The sequence below is a fragment of the Oncorhynchus keta genome, chromosome 4 (assembly GCF_023373465.1).
Source record: "Oncorhynchus keta strain PuntledgeMale-10-30-2019 chromosome 4, Oket_V2, whole genome shotgun sequence".
Lineage (NCBI taxonomy): Eukaryota > Metazoa > Chordata > Actinopteri > Salmoniformes > Salmonidae > Oncorhynchus > Oncorhynchus keta.
The window spans coordinates 81,945,323-81,963,864 of NC_068424.1; the positions used below are offsets into that span (position 1 = coordinate 81,945,323).

The 18,542-nt window shown below is 43.4% G+C and overlaps 1 protein-coding gene across 1 annotated transcript in view; it reads left to right on the plus strand.

Annotated features, from left to right (window-relative positions):
* LOC118381871 (synaptopodin-like) overlaps window positions 1–18,542 on the plus strand; it is a 125,213-nt gene that overhangs the window by 17,805 nt on the left and 88,866 nt on the right. The window contains exon 4 of the mRNA XM_052518284.1: window positions 11,208–13,489. Within this exon, the coding sequence (XP_052374244.1) occupies window positions 11,208–13,489 (2,282 nt within the window). The remainder of the gene's footprint in view (window positions 1–11,207; window positions 13,490–18,542) is intronic.

The window sequence follows — 18,542 nt, forward strand, 5'->3', positions numbered from 1 at the left end:
GACAGAGGGAACGCCTGGAGAGGCCAGACAGAGGCAGGGAAGGCAGGAAGAGGTCTGAGTCACCTGCCCCGAGAGGCCAGACAGAAGAGAGGAACAGGTGCCTGGGCCTAGAGGCCAGACAGACACATGAACCTCTGGGGTCTAACGCAACATGGTCTCTAGTTCCTGGTCTAGGCCTACCATCTAGTTCCTGGTCTAACAACATGGTCTCTAGAGTTCCTGGTCTAACGTTCCTGGTCTAGGTCTCTACCCTCCTCTGGTTCCAACTCAACATGGTCACTAGAACTCAACATGAGGGTCTGACTCAACATGGTCTCTACCCTCCCTCTGGTACCTGGTCTGAGGTCTCAGAACAGATGGTCTTTACCCTCCTCTGGTTCCTGGTCTGACTCACATGCCCCTCCTCTGGTACCTGGTCTGACTCAACATGGCTCACCCTCCTCTGGTACCTGGTCTGAGAGAGGTCTAACTCAACATGGTCTCTACCACGGTACCTGGTCTAACTCAACATGAGGTTCCTGGTCTAGACAGAGAGGGACCGCCTGGTTCCTGAGGGCTGACAGACAGACATGGTCTCTACCCTCCTCTGAGGCAGACATGGGGTTCCTGGTCTAACTCAACATGGTCTCTACCCTCCTCTGGTTCCTGGTCTGAGTCTACCCTCCTCTGGTTCCTGGTCTACTCAAGAGAGGAGGGAGAGCTACCCTCCTCTGGTTCCTGGTCAGGAAGACACTCCCTTCTCTCTTCCACAGAGATGGTCCTCCTCTGGTTCCTGAAGGTCTCTACCCTCCTCTGGTTCCTGGTCTAACTCTAACATGGTCTCTACCCTCCTCTGGTACCTGGTCTGACTCAAGGGGTTCCTAGAGGGTCTCTACCCTCCTCTGGTCCTGGTCTAACTCAACATGGTCTCTACCCTCCTCTGGTTCCTGGTCTACACATGGTCTCTACCCTCCTCTGGTTCCTGGTCTAACTCAACATGGTCTCTACCATCTAGTTCCTGGTCTAACTCAACATGGTCTCTACCATCTAGTTCCTGGTCTAACTCAACATGGTCTCTACCATCTAGTTCCTGGTCTAACTCAACATGGTCTCTACCATCTGGTTCCTGGTCTAACTCAACATGGTCTCTACCCTCCTCTGGTTCCTGGTCTAACTCAACATGGTCACTACCATCTAGTTCCTGGTCTAACTCAACATGGTCTCTACCTCCCTCTGGTTCCTGGTCTGACTCAACATGGTCTCTACCCTCCTCTGGTACCTGGTCTGACTCAACATGGTCTCTACCCTCCTCTGGTTCCTGGTCTAACTCAAAATGGTCTCTACCCCTCCTCTGGTTCCTGGTCTGAAACATGGTCTCTACCCTCCTCTGGTTCCTGGTCTAACTCAACATGGTCTCTACCCTCCTCTGGTTCCTGGTCTAACTCAACATGGTCTCTACCCTCCTCTGGTTCCTGGTCTGACTCAACATGGTCTCTACCCTCCTCTGGTTCCTGGTCTAACTCAACATGGTCTCTACCATCTGGTTCCTGGTCTAACTCAACATGGTCTCTACCCTCCTCTGGTTCCTGGTCTAACTCAACATGGTCTCTACCATCTAGTTCCTGGTCTAACTCAACATGGTCTCTGGTCTACCCTACCCTCCTGGTCTAACTCTCTGGTTCCTGGTCTAACTCAACATGGTCTCTACCCTCCTCTGGTTCCTGGTCTAACTCAACATGGTCTCTACCCTCCTCTGGTTCCTGGTCTAACCTCAACATGGTCTCCTACCATGGTCCTCTGGTTCCTGGTCTAACTCAACATGGTCTCTACCCTCCTCTAGTTCCTGGTCTGGTCTCCCATCTAGTTCCTGGTCTAACTCAACATGGTCTCTACCCTCCTCTGGTTCCTGGTCTAACTCAACATGGTCTCTACCCTCCTCTGGTACCTGGTCTAACTGGTCAAACTCATGGTCTCTACCCTCCTCTGGTTCCTGGTCTAACTCAACATGGTCTCTACCCTCCTCTAGTTCTGGTTCCTGGTCTCTACCACTCAACATGGTCTCTACCCTCCTCTGGTTCCTGGTCTAACTCAACATGGTCTCTACCCTCCTCTGGTTCCTGGTCTGACTCAACATGGTCTCTACCCTCCTCTGGTTCCTGGTCTGACTCAACATGGTCTCTACCCTCCTCTGTTCCTGGTCTAACTCAACATGGTCTCTACCCTCCTCTGGTTCCTGGTCTCTACCCTCCTCTGGTTCCTGTTCTAACTCAACATGGTCTCTACCCCTCCCTGGTCTAACTCAACATGGTTCCTGGTTCCTGGTCTAACTCAACATGGTCTCTACCCTCCTCTGGTTCCTGGTCTGACTCAACATGGTCTCTACCCTCCTCTGGTTCCTGGTCTAACTCAACATGGTCTCCCCTCCTCTGGTTCCTGGTCTAACTCAACATGGTCTCTACCCTCCTCTGGTTCCTGGTCTAACTCAACATGGTCTCTACCCTCCTCTGGTTCCTGGTCTAACTCAACTCTATCCTCTGGTTCCTGGTCTACCCTCCTCTACCCTCCTCTGGTTCTTGGTCTAACTCAAAGACATACAGCTGATCTCGTGTCAGACTTTACATATTCAGATGACATTACAAGATGAGAGTGTTCGGCAGCGAATTAACTTTTTTTTTTAAATGATCATGTTTTCATGGTTATTTAATAATTTTGAGATAAACATTTTTGTAGCATGTAACACTATTATAATATTGAACCTTTATTTAACTTGACAAGTGGGTTAAGAACAAATTCTTATTTTCAATGATGGCCTAGGAACAGTGGGTTAACTGCCTTGTTCAGGGGCAGGACGACAAGATTTGTACCTTGTCAGCTCAGGGATTCGATCCAGAAACCTTTCGGTTACTAGTCCAACGCTCTAACCACTAGGCTAGGCTAAAGTTTGTCAGATTGTATCATCACCCATATGATCTCTACACCTCACTGGTGATCAAGGGGATTTATGTGTTTATCTTTCTAGTGTCACTCCTATTCTGAGTGTCATACATAATCATTCTGAAATACAGTCTACGTTTGGAAATGTACAAATAATCTACTATCATCTCTATGATGGCACTATTCAACCTCTGGAACTGCTCTGTCTGCGCCACAGTCAATGTTGAAGTCAGTTTGTGTGTGTGTGTGTGTGTGTGTGTGTGTGTGTGTGTGTGTGTGTGTGTGTGTGTGTGTGTGTGTGTGTGTGTGTGTGTGTGTGTGTGTGTGTGTGTGTGTGTGTGTGTGTGTGTGTGTGTGTGTGTGTGTGTGTGTGTGTGCGCTGGACTGGATGGAGGCGAGTTGAGCCTGTGCTGTGCGCGCTGTTGGACCAGCAGCTTTGCAGCGAAAACGAAATCCGATCCTCTGTCGAGCAGAGCAGCAGAAAGGGGGTGTGGGGGAAGCAGATACAGTTCAATTGGAAAAGCTTGTGGAACGGTAACTAAAGAGCGGAGGTCTCTGACTTTTAAAAGGTAAGGAAAGACTAAAAAGGGAGTGGTAAAGTTACTTTGTAACTTCCTCGTGAGAGCAGAAAACGTATCGGTAAATGTATTTCCACTCTAAACTCTGACGTTTTCCTTTAGTTTTTAAAGCTAGAGAGAAGTTGAATGGTTTTGTAACTTAGAATGTGCCTTTTCTTTATTTATCCAGGTATGTGCGGTGAAATAACGTTTATGGATGTTTTATGAACTTTCCATAGTGTAACTTTTCTCTCGTAAATGGGATTGAATTCACACTTGATGAATGTTCCACCATGTGATGCGGTAATTTAATGTAGTGGAAAATTGAATCCTCGCTACTTCATGGCCATATGACATCTGTGATTTCTGTCTGAAGTTTAGTCTACAAACAAAAACGGTTAGAAAACGGTTGACTGTCATCATATTTCTGCTTTGCACTCGTCACTTTTTGGCATTTTTATTTTACCTTTATTTAACTAGGTAAGTTAGTTAAGAACAAGTTCTTATTTACAATGACGGCCTAGGAACAGTGTGTTAACTGCTTTATTCAGGGCAGAACGACAGATTTGTACCTTTGGCAGCTCGGGGATTTGATCTAGCAACATTTCAGTTACTAGTCCAAAGCTCTAACGACTAGGCTACCTGCCGCCCCTTTGGGTTAATATATTTACCAAATAACGGTCATTAAACGCCTAAATCATGACCATTTACTAAATTGTACTGCGCACATATAACTCAGTGTGTCCTACCATTGCACAAAGCAAACGTCAGGAGAAAATAACTATTTTGGTCAATCGTCAATATTTCATTATCATATCAGAATGTTCTTGATTGATGGTTTGTGTGTTTGCGCAACTATGCGTCACCTGATAGGTGTAAGGAGTCCCAAATGGCACCCTATTCGCTACATAGTCCACTCGCTCTCCCCTCACCCTCTATCACTCTAACTCTCCTTCCCCTCTCTCTATCTCTCTCTGCCCCCCTTCCTGGTCTGGTCTGGTCTACTGGCTGTAAACTGTAGTTGGAGGGATCATCATGCTATTTAATCTAAGACCCACTCAGAGCCAGGAAGATCTGCCTTTAATATGAACACCCTGGGAAAGCTAAGTGTGTCCCAAATGGTGCCCTTTTCCCTATATAGTCCACTACTTTTCCATAAGGTTCTGGTCAAAAGTAGTGGACTACAGGTAGGGGATAGGGTACCATGTGGAATGCGGCCCCCAAGTCATAGTTTGGAGCCAGCTGGTTGGCTGCTTTAGTCGTTGTTGTGATTGGCTAGGACACCGTGGTTCCCATCAGTCGATGTACAGTAGCTGTCTGGATGGTCGTGGTGTGGAGAGAGGTTGAAGGTCTGCCTGTCTGGATGGCCGTGATGTGGAGAGAGGTTGAAGGTTTGTCTGCCCGGATGGCCGTGATGTGGAGAGAGGTTGAAGGTCTGCCTGTCTGGATGGTCTTGATGTGGAGAGAGGTTGATGGTTTGCCTGTCTGGATGGTCTTGATGTGGAGAGAGGTTGAAGGTTTGTGGCTGAAACGGTATGGAACATAGACCTGTGGCTGAAATGGTATGGAACATAGACCTGTGGCTGAAACTGTATGGAACATAGACCTGTGGCTGAAACTGTAGGAACATAGACCTGTGGCTGAACCGGTATGGAACATAGACCTGTGGCTGAAACGGTATGGAACATAGACCTGTGGCTGAAACGGTATGGAACATAAACCTGTGGCTGAAACTGTAGGAACATAGACCTGTGGCTGAACCGGTATGGAACATAGACCTGTGGCTGAAACGGTATGGAACATAGACCTGTGGCTGAAACGGTATGGAACATAGACCTGTGGCTGAACCGGTATGGAACATATACCTGTGGCTGAACCGGTATGGAACATAGACCTGTGGCTGAAATGGAGAGGTACATGGACCTGTGGCTGAAACGGTATGGAACATAGACCTGTGGATGAAATGGAGAGGTACATAGACCTGTGGCTGAACCGGTATGGAACATAGACCTGTGGCTGAAACGGTATGGAACATAGACCTGTGGATGAAATGGAGAGGTACATAGAGCTGTGGATGAAATGGAGAGGTACATAGAGCTGTGGATGAAATGGAGAGGTACATAGAGCTGTGGATGAAATGGAGAGGTACATATACCTGTGGATGAAATGGAGAGGTACATATAGCTGTGGATGAAATAGAGAGGTACATAGACCTGTGGCTGAAACGGAGAGGTACATAGAGCTATGGATGAAATGAAGAGGTACATAGACCTGTGGATGAAATGGAGAGGTACATAGAGCTGTGGATGAAATGGAGAGGTACATAGAGCTGTGGATGAAATGGAGAGGAACATAGAGCTGTGGATGAAATGGAGAGGAACATAGACCTGTGGCTGAAACGGAGAGGGTACATAGACCTGTGGCTGAAACGGAGAGGTACATAGACCTGTGGCTGAAACGGAGAGGTACATAGAGCTGTGGATGAAATGGAGAGGTACATAGACCTGTGGATGAAATGGAGAGGTACATAGACCTGTGGATGAAATGGAGAGGTACATAGAGCTGTGGATGAAATGGAGAGGTACATAGAGCTGTAGATGAAATGGAGAGGTACATAGAGCTGTGGATGAAATGGAGAGGTACATAGAGCTGTGGATGAAATGGAGAGGTACATAGAGCTGTGGATGAAGTGGAGAGGTACATAGAGCTGTGGATGAAATGGAGAGGTACATAGAGCTGTGGATGAAATGGAGAAGTACATAGACCTGTGGATGAAATGGTTTACGATTAATAAAGGGTTGATCTACAGCCTTGAAGACATTATAAAGTCATGCCCGAGACTCAGAGACTGACCGAGGCAGTGATTTGGTCCCAAATAGAACCCTATTCCCTATCCTATTCCTTACACAGTGCCCCATAGGGCTCCGGTCCCACAGTAGTGCACTATGTCGGGAATAGGGTGCCATTTGGGAACGCTGAGAGGGAATGTTCTGGAATGCTTGGTGAGAGACCAGATGGTAGAGAAGAAAAACTTTCTCCTGCTCTGAACGGAGCTCTTAAACTCGGATAATAAAACCAAGCCTCCATTTTCAACAGAAACACCGTTTGTTGTTGTTTTTAAAAATCACATTGTCTAAATAATGAGCCTCGGTGCCAAGTCATCATCGTCAACATATTATATTACTGAAAACAAATAGTTGATTTGTCTGAAATGATTTCCTCGTTGCTAAACCTGAACCTTACATATCCAATGCAGGCGTTTTTATCTGAGTAAAAAATGAAGTACCTTAATGTGTTTGTTTTCAAAAGAATTGGCAAAAAGGAACAAAAAATTGCTTCTTAAGCCAAATAGCAATTTTGCTGGGAGTGGTCTGAGTGGGGAGGGTAAAACTACAAATCTAGCTTTTATTGGCAGAGAGGTTTGAAACTCTTTCTTATTGGTCTATAAACTAATTTACAGCATGGTGATGTCACCATGGAAAGCCCAACGCTTCATCCCATCAAAACAGGCTGACATTTCAGTCAGTTTTACACTAAAAGGACATGATCATCATTTTCACAATTTCACAGTATTATTCCATCCTCATAAGTGTGGAAACACATTTAAAACACATGAAAATCACGTTGTTTTGTTGTTGACTGCACTGGGATTGTAGCCCTTTCCTGAAGTCAAGTGACCTTGTGGCCTCATGGGTGGAATGTTTATTTATTTTTTTTAAAATCAGAAAATCCAGCGTTTTATCTCAAATAGTTTTTGTTTTATTTCAGTCTTCTGTGACGTATATAAAGTGTAGTATTGGGATGGAAACTCAAAATGTGATAAATTTAAACTCTTTATCTTACACGGTACAGGTGTCTTCTTTTTTTAAGCCCATAACCATGTTTGTGAGGTGTAATACTTTAGTTTCAAAGTAGATTTGTTTAAGACTTACCAAGAAACACTCTGTGTGACCCTGATTTTAGCCCACCGCAGTAAAAGGTTCAACCTAAGACCTGTAGTATTTGTTCAACTTTTGTCGAGCAGGATGTTCTCTTTTGTGAAAGTGTTTGTATAAACATTTGTCCACAGTCTAGTCAGAGAGTCTTACCAGTGCCAGTCTGAACAGTGAAACACCAAACCAGTCCGTGAACTAACTAACTAACTAACTAACTAACTAACTAACTAGCTAACTAACTAACTACCACATTTGGTTGGAGGGATTACACAGTACAGCACCAGGTAATGATAACCATATGTAGCAGAAACAATTATGTGGCTTTTTAAATAGTACAGCTACACTGCCTTTTAAATAGTACAGCTACACTGCCTTTTTAAATAGTACAGCTAAATAGTACAGCACTGCCTTTTAAATAGTACAGCTACACTGCCTTTTTAAATAGTACAGCTACACTGCCTTTTTAAATAGTACAGCTACACTGCCTTTTAAATAGCACAGCTACACTGCCTTTTTAAATAGTACAGCTACACTGCCTTTTTAAATAGTACAGCTACACTGCCTTTTTAAATAGTACAGCTACACTGCCTTTTAAATAGTACAGCTACACTGCCTTTTAAATAGCACAGCTACACTGCCTTTTAAATAGTACAGCTACACTGCCTTTTAAATAGTACAGCTACACTGCCTTTTAAATAGCACAGCTACACTGCCTTTTAAATAGTACAGCTACACTGCCTTTTAAATAGCACAGCTACACTGCCTTTTAAACAGTACAGCTACACTGCCTTTTAAATAGCACAGCTACACTGCCTTTTAAATAGTACAGCTACACTGCCTTTTTAAACAGTACAGCTATACTCCCTTTTAAACAGTACAGCTACACTGCCTTTTAAATAGTACAGCTACACTGCCTTTTTAAACAGTACAGCTACACTGCCTTTTTAATCAGTACAGCTACACTTCCTTTTTAAATAGTACAGCTACACTGCCTTTTTAAACAGTACAGCTATACTGCCTTTTTAAACAGTACAGCTACACTGCCTTTTTAAATAGCACAGCTACACTGCCTTTTTAATCAGTACAGCTACACTGCCTTTTAAATAGTACAGCTACACTGCCTTTTAAATAGCACAGCTACACTGCCTTTTTAAACAGTACAGCTACACTGCCTTTTAAAATAGTACAGCTACACTGCCTTTTTAAATAGTACAGCTACACTGCCTTTTTAAACAGTACAGCTACACTGCCTTTTTAAACAGTACAGCTACACTGCCTTTTTAAATAGTACAGCTACACTGCCTTTTTAAACAGTACAGCTACACTGCCTTTTAAACAGTACAGCTACACTGCCTTTTTAAACAGTACAGCTACACTGCCTTTTTAAACAGTACAGCTACACTGCCTTTTTAAACAGTACAGCTACACTGCCTTTTTAAATAGTACAGCTACACTGCCTTTTTAAACAGTACAGCTACACTGCCTTTTTAAATAGTACAGCTACACTGCCTTTTTAAATAGTACAGCTACACTGCCTTTTAAACAGTACAGCTACACTGCCTTTTTAAACAGTACAGCTACACTGCCTTTTTAAATAGTACAGCTACACTGCCTTTTTAAACAGTACAGCTACACTGCCTTTTTAAATAGTACAGCTACACTGCCTTTTTAAACAGTACAGCTACACTGCCTTTTAAACAGTACAGCTACACTGCCTTTTAAACAGTACAGCTACACTGCCTTTTAAATAGTACAGCTACACTGCCTTTTAAACAGTACAGCTACACTGCCTTTTAAATAGTACAGCTACACTGCCTTTTAAATAGTACAGCTACACTGCCTTTTTAAAGCAGCCTAATCAGCAGCTACACTGCCTTTTAAATAGTACAGCTACACTGCCTTCAGAATGTTTTCAAACCTCTTGACTTTTCCCACGTTGTTGTGCTAAAACCTGGATTTAAAATTAATTAAATTGAGATTAATGTGTCACTGGCCGACACACAATACCCCATAATGTCAAAGTGGAATTATGTTTTTTGTAATTTCTACAAATTAAAAAAAAAATGAAAAGCTGAAATGTCTTGAATCAATAACTATTCAACCCCTTTTGTTATGGTAAGCTTAAATAAGTTCAGGAGTAAAAAAAAAAAAAAAAGTGCTTAATAATTCACATAATGAGTTGCACTGTGTGCAATAATAGTGTTTAATGTACTTTTTGAATGACTACCTCATCTCTGTACCTCAGACATACAACTATCTGTTAAGGCCCTCAGTCAAGCAGTGAACACAAAAACCGTGAATGTTTTACAGTGCCTCACAAAGAAACTCACCTATTGGTAGATACATTTTTTTTTTTTAACGATAAAAAAAAGCTGACAAGTATTTCTTTGAGCATGGTGAAGTTATTACCACTCTTCATATTTTCAAGCATGGTGGTGGCTGCATCATGTTATGGGTATGCTTGTCATTGGCAAGGACTAGGGAGTTTATTTTAGGATAATAATTTTTTTAAAAACGGAATAGAGCTAAGCAGCTGCAAAATCAAAAAGAGGCTTTCCAACAAACACTGGGAGACAAATTCACTTTTCAGAGGGACATTAACCTTAAACACAAGGCCAATTATACACTGGATTTGCTTATCAAGACGACATTGAATGTTCCCGAGTGGCCTAGTTACTGTTTTGACTTAAATCGTCTTGAAAATCTATGGCACGACTTGAAAATGGCTGTCTTGCAATGATCAATAACCAACTTGATAGAGATGGAAGAATTTAGAAAATAATAATGTGCGAATGTTGTACAATCCAGGTGTACAATCCAGGTGTACAATCCAGGTGTACAATCCAGGTGTGCAATCCAGGTGTACAATCCAGGTGTACAATCCAGGTGTACAATCCAGGTGTACAATCCAGGTGTACAATCCAGGTGTACAATCCAGGTGTACAATCCAGGTGTGCAATCCAGGTGTGTACAATCCAGGTGTACAATCCAGGTGTACAATCCAGGTGTACAATCCAGGTGTACAATCCAGGTGTGCAATCCAGGTGTACAATCCAGGTGTACAATCCAGGTGTACAATCCAGGTGTACAATCCAGGTGTGCAATCCAGGTGTACAATCCAGGTGTACAATCCAGGTGTACAATCCAGGTGTGCAAAACTCTTAGAGACTTACAATGGTGTATTCTAACATGCATTGATTCAGCAGTGTCAATACTTATGTAAATTAGATATTTTTTGTATTTCATTTTTTCAGTAAATTTGAAAAAGACTCAAAAAATAATGTTTTCACTTTGTCATTATGGGGTTTTATGTGTCGATAGGTGAGGGGGTAAAATAATGTTTTCACTTTGTCATTATGGGGTTTTATGTGTCGATAGGTTAGGGGGTAAAACATGTTATCCGTTATGAATTCAGCCTGTAACACAACTAAATGTGGAATAAGTTAATTTATGTTACTGTCTCCTCAGACTTAAAACCTTGTCCTCGTTGGTTCACATTAGTTTGAACATTTACCAAGCTTATTGTTGAGGGAACGCTTTCAACAGAGGTGTTGAAATTGTTTATTTTGTTTTCTGTAAAAGATGATAGCTAACTAACACATGTCCCCAGTCTGTTCTGGGGTTATGAGTTCAATGATTTTGTACAAGCTTTTGTTGCTGTCATCAAATAACAATCTTGATTTATCTCTCTCTCTCTCTCTCCCCACCATCCTCCATCACTCCTTCTCTCTCCTCTCTCTCTTCCTGCATCCCTCTCTCCCCCTCCTCCCTCTCTTACTTTCCCTTCCTCTATCCCCTCCAGACCTGACACGTAGCGCCAGCCTATCAGAGAAGGAGTTGAAGGAGGCGAGGGTGAGGTCACAGATCATCGCTGCCCAGTTGACCGTCCCGTCTGGCTGCTCCAACTCCCGCGGAGTCCAGCTCTTCAACCGCCGCCAGCAGAGAGTCAACGCCTTCACGCTAGAGAGCTGCGGGGAAAGAACAAGGGAAGAGGAGCGAGAGGAGAGAGACGGAGATACCAGGAACAACAACCTGACATGGGAAGAAGAGCGAGGGGGACCTAGTGAGGGGACAGACAGACAACTGAACTGCAGCAGGATAAAACAACCACTCTGGTCGCCACCCTCTGGAAGTGAGTTCGCCGGAAGTGACGTCATGAAGGACCCAGGTGACGAGCACATCTACGAGGAAGTGGAAACAGTGACACAGGAGAGACACTTCCAGCCGGTGAACGAGAGACAAGGGGAGGAGGAAGAGAGGAGTGGAGAGAGAGAAAGAGAGGAAATATACGAGGATATTGAGGGTGAAGTGAAGGATGAGATTATGTCAGTAAATGAAAACAACACTGGTCCAGTCAGAGAGGAAGTGGGGATGAATAGGGGGTCATACACATACCCCACAGCTCCCCCTGAGACCCGTAATGGCTTCCACAGCACCCAGGGCTCTGCTGGAGAGATACAGAATGGAGGCCGAGTTTCTATGTCCCTATCCAGACAGGCCCCCACCATCGTCAACCGGACAGCCAGACCCTTCTTCTCCCCGCCCACCGTACAACCCAAGTCCCCAGAGGCCAGGAGTCCCGTCATGGATAACAACATACCTCCAGCTCCCTCTTATCCTACCCCAACTCTTCCCCCAGCTTCCTCAGACTCCACTCCCCTCTCCTCCTTTCACTGCCACTCGCCCCATAGCCTTCTCCCCTCCTCCCCTCCTCCCTCTTACCCCATGCCTCCTCTCCCAGCCTTCCCCATCCATCCTCCTCCCTCCCAGTCTCTCTCCAGTCCTCCAGCCATGTCTACCGTCATGTTCCCTAGATCTACACCCGTCCCCCAGTACAACCCTCCTCCTACAGCTGCCCCAGTGTCCCAGTATCTACCCCACAACCCTCCTGTCACCCACAACATCCCTCCTCCAAGTTCCCCTAGACCCAACACCTTTGTCCCCTTCACCCCTCAGCCTATAGGCCAACAGAACCAGCAGCAGCCAATCAAAACGGGAATCCTGGAGGAAGGGGCGGCGGCCATCAGACGATCGTCGACAGCCAGGAAGTCCATGTTCACCTTTAAGGAGAAGCCTGTCATGGCACCCAACCCTGAACTCCTCTCTCTGGTCCAGGGGAATGATGATAGGAAGAAGCATGGCCTCCGCTCCGTTCCCGACTCAGCCCCAGAGGAGGAGCTGCTGGCTCTGGGGGCCGAGGCCTCTAACTTCCTAGCCAGGGAGGAGGTGAAGGCGGAGGCTGCCAATGTGCCGGAGTGGTCCTCCTGTCTCAAGAGCTCCAGGACCAGGGAGCCCAGGGGGCAGCACCAGCCAGAGCAGATCCTGACCAACGCATCGGGGAAGGGGGCCGAGCTGTTCGCTAAGCGTCAGTCCAGGATGGAGAAGTACGTAGTGGAGAACCAGAATGTCTCCGGTGGTGGAGGTGGTCAGATGAGGTCTCCGTCTCCCACAGCATCTCTGCCGCCATCTTGGGTCTATCCATCTAATATGCCTGGCCGGGTCAAAGCTATTGCTAACAACACTGACCTCAGTGCCAGGCTGACCCGGACCCTCCAGACCCCTCAGCCCTCGAACAGGAGGCCCAGCCAGCAGGCTCAAACTCCGGCCCCAGTCCCCGAGGAACCACCCTTGGAGAACGGCTGCACCAAGATAGAGATGGATCTCTCCAGGCACAAGCCCTACCAGCTCAACTCCTCCCTGTTCATCTTCAACCCAGTCCAGGACTCCACCAGTACCCTGCTGAGCGCTCTGCCCCGGGGGGCCCCGCCACCACCTAAACCCCTGGTCTCATCTGAGGCCTACACCAGGCAGGCCTCCCTGCCCTCCTCCAACCCTCCATCACACAACTACAACAGCCTGCCTCGCTTCAGGCCTACCATGTCTCCTTCACTTCAGCCCCCATCAGGAGGAATTAGAGGTGGGGATAACTATCCTCCACAACACGGGGGAACTCCACAGCTGAGGGACACCAGGATCACCTCTCCTGTCTCTGCCTTCTCTCCGGAGAGAGTGGCCTCTCCTCGGTCGAGCGTCCAGGCACCCAGACCCACCTTCTCTGCCAAGAGGGCAGGGATCGAACCCCAGGTGTGGAGGCCTTCTTTCTTCTTCTACCAATAGATCTACTCTGCTTTGACTCTGTTTCTACTCTGAACTGTGTTAATTAACATGACCAAAGTACAACAGATAGACAGAAAGAGCCTTATTTTACTATATTGCAAACAACAGATACAACCGATACACACAGTCGATTTATTAGATACCTAGATACTACAGGATTAGACATCACTGTTGATGTTATTTCACAGTACAAAGCTCAACATAGATTATTTCTCTACACTTAAAGCCACACATTTTGTTTGAGTTCCTTGTGGAATCTTGATTTCATGGTTTTGCTGCTTCATTAGTGGTTAAATCAAATCCCAGAAAATGAACATTATTTAATGTCAGATGAACAGGGGAATATTTGTCAAATAGTACAAATATATAAAAACCACTGAGTGTACTTCTGTCAACTTCGGGTTCACACTTTTTCCAGTGTTTTTCCCCTTCAAGTCTCCAGAAAGACTTGATACAAAGAGAAAGAGAAAGAAAGGAAGAGAATAGCAGAGAAGAGAGAGAAGAAGAGAATAGCAGAGAAGAGAGAGAAGAGAATAGCAGAGAGAGAGAGAAGAAGAGAATAGCAGAGAGAGAGAGAAGAAGAGAATAGCAGAGAGAGAGAGAAGAAGAGAATAGCAGAGAGAGAGAGAAGAAGAGAATAGCAGAGAGAGAGAGAAGAAGAGAATAGCAGAGAGAGAGAGAAGAAGAGAATAGCAGAGAAGAGAGAGAAGAAGAGAATAGCAGAGAGAGAGAGAGAAGAAGAGAATAGCAGAGAAGAGAGAGAAGAGAATAGCAGAGAGAGAGAGAAGAAGAGAATAGCAGAGAGAGAGAGAAGAAGAGAATAGCAGAGAGAGAGAGAAGAGAATAGCAGAGAGAGAGAGAAGAAGAGAATAGCAGAGAGAGAGAGAAGAAGAGAATAGCAGAGAGAGAGAAGAAGAGAATAGCAGAGAGAGAGAGAAGAAGAGAATAGCAGAGAGAGAGAGAAGAAGAGAATAGCAGAGAGAGAGAAGAAGAGAATAGCAGAGAGAGAGAGAAGAGAATAGCAGAGAGAGAGAGAAGAGAATAGCAGAGAGAGAGAGAAGAAGAGAATAGCAGAGAGAGAGAGAAGAAGAGAATAGCAGAGAGAGAGAGAAGAGAATAGCAGAGAGAGAGAGAAGAAGAGAATAGCAGAGAGAGAGAGAGAAGAGAATAGCAGAGAGAGAGAGAAGAAGAGAATAGCAGAGAGAGAGAGAAGAAGAGAATAGCAGAGAGAGAGAGAGAAGAAGAGAATAGCAGAGACCAACAAAGAAAACAAGACACACAAAGCCCTTTAACAGATGCTCTGGCGTCTATTTTATGATCTATGATTTGTAATTTAATACAAGCTTACAGACATGAAAGTATCAGGCAGGGAACTCCCTTTTAATGTCTCTGTTTCTAATATAGACTGACTGCTGTTTGAAATGGCACCCCTATTCCCTGTACAGTGCACTACTTTTGACCAGGGCCCATAAGACGCAGGAGTAGTGCACTATGTAGGAAACAGGTTGCCTTTTGAGACGTAGACTTCTGATTCTCAGTTTCTCAGCCCTTAGATGAGAACTACCAAATTATAGACTGCTGTTAGCTTCCTGTGAGCCTCTTGACTCTGAGGCCGTCGATGTCAGTCATTTATACACTGCACTGCTGATAGACCGCTCTTAGCTTCCTGTGAGCCTCTGACTCTGAGGCCGTCGATGTCAGTCATTGACACACTGCACTGCTGATAGACCGCTCTTAGCTTCCTGTGAGCCTCTGACTCTGAGGCCTTCGATGTCAGTCATTTACACACTGCACTGCTGATAGACCGCTCTTAGCTTCCTGTGAGCCTCTGACTCTGAGGCCTTCGATGTCAGTCATTTACACACTGCACTGCTGATAGACCGCTCTTAGCTTCCTGTGAGCCTCTGACTCTGAGGCCTTCGATGTCAGTCATTTACACACTGCACTGCTGATAGACCGCTCTAGCTTCCTGTCATTTACACACTGCACTGCTGATAGACCGCTCTTAGCTTCCTGTCATTTACACACTGCTGCGTGCCATTTGACATAAGGTATCTGAAATGGCTTTTTACGACTTGACTGAGCAATAATTTCAGGTGAAGTGTTTATACGTAGAACGACATAGAATGAAAATATAACTCGTGATTGTTTTCAGATTTACGGCGTTGTTTACCAAAAACCAAATAGGGGAGCCTCAAAACATACACGTGTTTGTAGCTAGTGGACAATGACAATAATAATAATAATAATAATAATAATAATAATAATAATAATAATAATAATAATAATAATAATAATAATAATAATAATAAAAATAGGTATAGCTTCCTGGTTTCTCTTATCTCTGATGCACTCATTTCCCATTCGTAGAACAACAATATAGAATAAAAAAATATGTTTTCAGATGTGTTGATCACTAAACCATTTAGCTGACAACAAGGGCATTGGTTGTTCTGTTTCTCTCTTCTTTTATGTGCTGATTTCTGTTTTCCAATTCTGTATCTAGAAAACGTATCTTTTTTTTCTGTTTTGGACTGTTTCTTTTTCTCTGCTGATTAAACCTTGTATCCTTTCTGTTTTGGACTGTTTCTTTTTCTCTGCTGATTAAACCTTGTATCCTTTCTGTTTTGGACTGTTTCTTTTTCTCTGCTGATTAAACCTTGTATCCTTTCTGTTTTGGACTGTTTCTTTTTCTCTGCTGATTAAACCTTGTATCCTTTCTGTTTTGGACTGTTTCTTTTTCTCTGCTGATTAAACCTTTGTATCCTTTCTGTTTTGGACTGTTTCTTTTTCTCTGCTGATTAAACCTTGTATCCTTTCTGTTTTGGACTGTTTCTTTTTCTCTGCTGATTAAACCTTGTATCCTTTCTGTTTTGGACTGTTTCTTTTTCTCTGCTGATTAAACCTTGTATCCTTTCTGTTTTGGACTGTTTCTTTTTCTCTGCTGATTAAACCTTGTTTTGGATCCTTTCTGTTTTGGACCTTTCTGTTTCTTTTTCTCTGCTGATTAAACCTTGTATCCTTTCTGTTTTGGACTGTTTCTTTTTCTCTGCTGATTAAACCTTGTATCCTTTCTGTTTTGGACTGTTTCTTTTTCTCTGATTAAACCTTGTATCCTTTCTGTTTTGGACTGTTTCTTTTTCTCTGCTGATTAAACCTTGTATCCTTTCTGTTTTGGACTGTTTCTTTTTCTCTGCTGATTAAACCTTGTATCCTTTCTGTTTTGGACTGTTTCTTTTTCTCTGCTGATTAAACCTTGTATCCTTTCTGTTTTGGACTGTTTCTTTTTCTCTGCTGATTAAACCTTGTATCCTTTCTGTTTTGGACTGTTTCTTTTTCTCTGCTGATTAAACCTTGTATCCTTTCTGTTTTGGACTGTTTCTTTTTCTCTGCTGATTAAACCTTGTATCCTTTCTGTTTTGGACTGTTTCTTTTTCTCTGCTGATTAAACCTTGTATCCTTTCTGTTTTGGACTGTTTCTTTTTCTCTGCTGATTAAACCTTGTATCCTTTCTGTTTTGGACTGTTTTTCTCTGCTGATTAAACCTTGTTCCTTTCTGTTTTTGGACTCTGCTGATTAAACCTTGTATCCTTTCTGTTTTGGACTGTTTCTTTTTCTCTGCTGATTAAACCTTGTATCCTTTCTGTTTTGGACTGTTTCTTTTTCTCTGCTGATTAAACCTTGTATCCTTTCTGTTTTGGACTGTTTCTTTTTCTCTGCTGATTAAACCTTGTATCCTTTCTGTTTTGGACTGTTTCTTTTTCTCTGCTGATTAAACCTTGTATCCTTTCTGTTTTGGACTGTTTCTTTTTCTCTGCTGATTAAACCTTGTATCCTTTCTGTTTTGGACTGTTTCTTTTTCTCTGCTGATTAAACCTTGTATCCTTTCTGTTTTGGACTGTTTCTTTTTCTGCTGATTAAACCTGATCCTAATTAAACCTTGTATCCTTTCTGTTTTGGACTGTTTCTTTTTCTCTGCTGATTAAACCTTGTATCCTTTCTGTTTTGGACTGTTTCTTTTTCTCTGCTGATTAAACCTTGTATCCTTTCTGTTTTGGACTGTTTCTTTTTCTCTGCTGATTAAACCTTGTATCCTTTCTGTTTTGGACTGTTTCTTTTTCTCTGCTGATTAAACCTTGTATCCTTTCTGTTTTGGACTGTTTCTTTTTCTCTGCTGATTAAACCTTGTATCCTTTCTGTTTTGGACTGTTTCTTTTTCTCTGCTGATTAAACCTTGTATCCTTTCTGTTTTTGGACTGTTTCTTTTTCTCTGCTGATTAAACCTTGTATCCTTTCTGTTTTGGACTGTTTCTTTTTCTCTGCTGATTAAACCTTGTATCCTTTCTGTTTTGGACTGTTTTTTTTCTCTGCTGATTAAACCTTGTATCCTTTCTGTTTTGGACTGTTTTTTTTCTCTGCTGATTAAACCTTGTATCCTTTCTGTTTTGGACTGTTTCTTTTTCTCTGCTGATTAAACCTTGTATCCTTTCTGTTTTGGACTGTTTCTTTTTCTCTGCTGATTAAACCTTGTATCCTTTCTGTTTTGGACTGTTTCTTTTTCTCTGCTGATTAAACCTTGTATCCTTTCTGTTTTGGACTGTTTCTTTTTCTCTGCTGATTAAACCTTGTATCCTTTCTGTTTTGGACTGTTTCTTTTTCTCTGCTGATTAAACCTTGTATCCTTTCTGTTTTGGACTGTTTCTTTTTCTCTGCTGATTAAACCTTGTATCCTTTCTGTTTTGGACTGTTTCTTTTTCTCTGCTGATTAAACCTTGTATCCTTTCTGTTTTGGACTGTTTCTTTTTCTCTGCTGATTAAACCTTGTATCCTTTCTGTTTTGGACTGTTTCTTTTTCTCTGCTGATTAAACCTTGTATCCTTTCTGTTTTGGACTGTTTCTTTTTCTCTGCTGATTAAACCTTGTATCCTTTCTGTTTTGGACTGTTTCTTTTTCTCTGCTGATTAAACCTTGTATCCTTTCTGTTTTGGACTGTTTCTTTTTCTCTGCTGATTAAACCTTG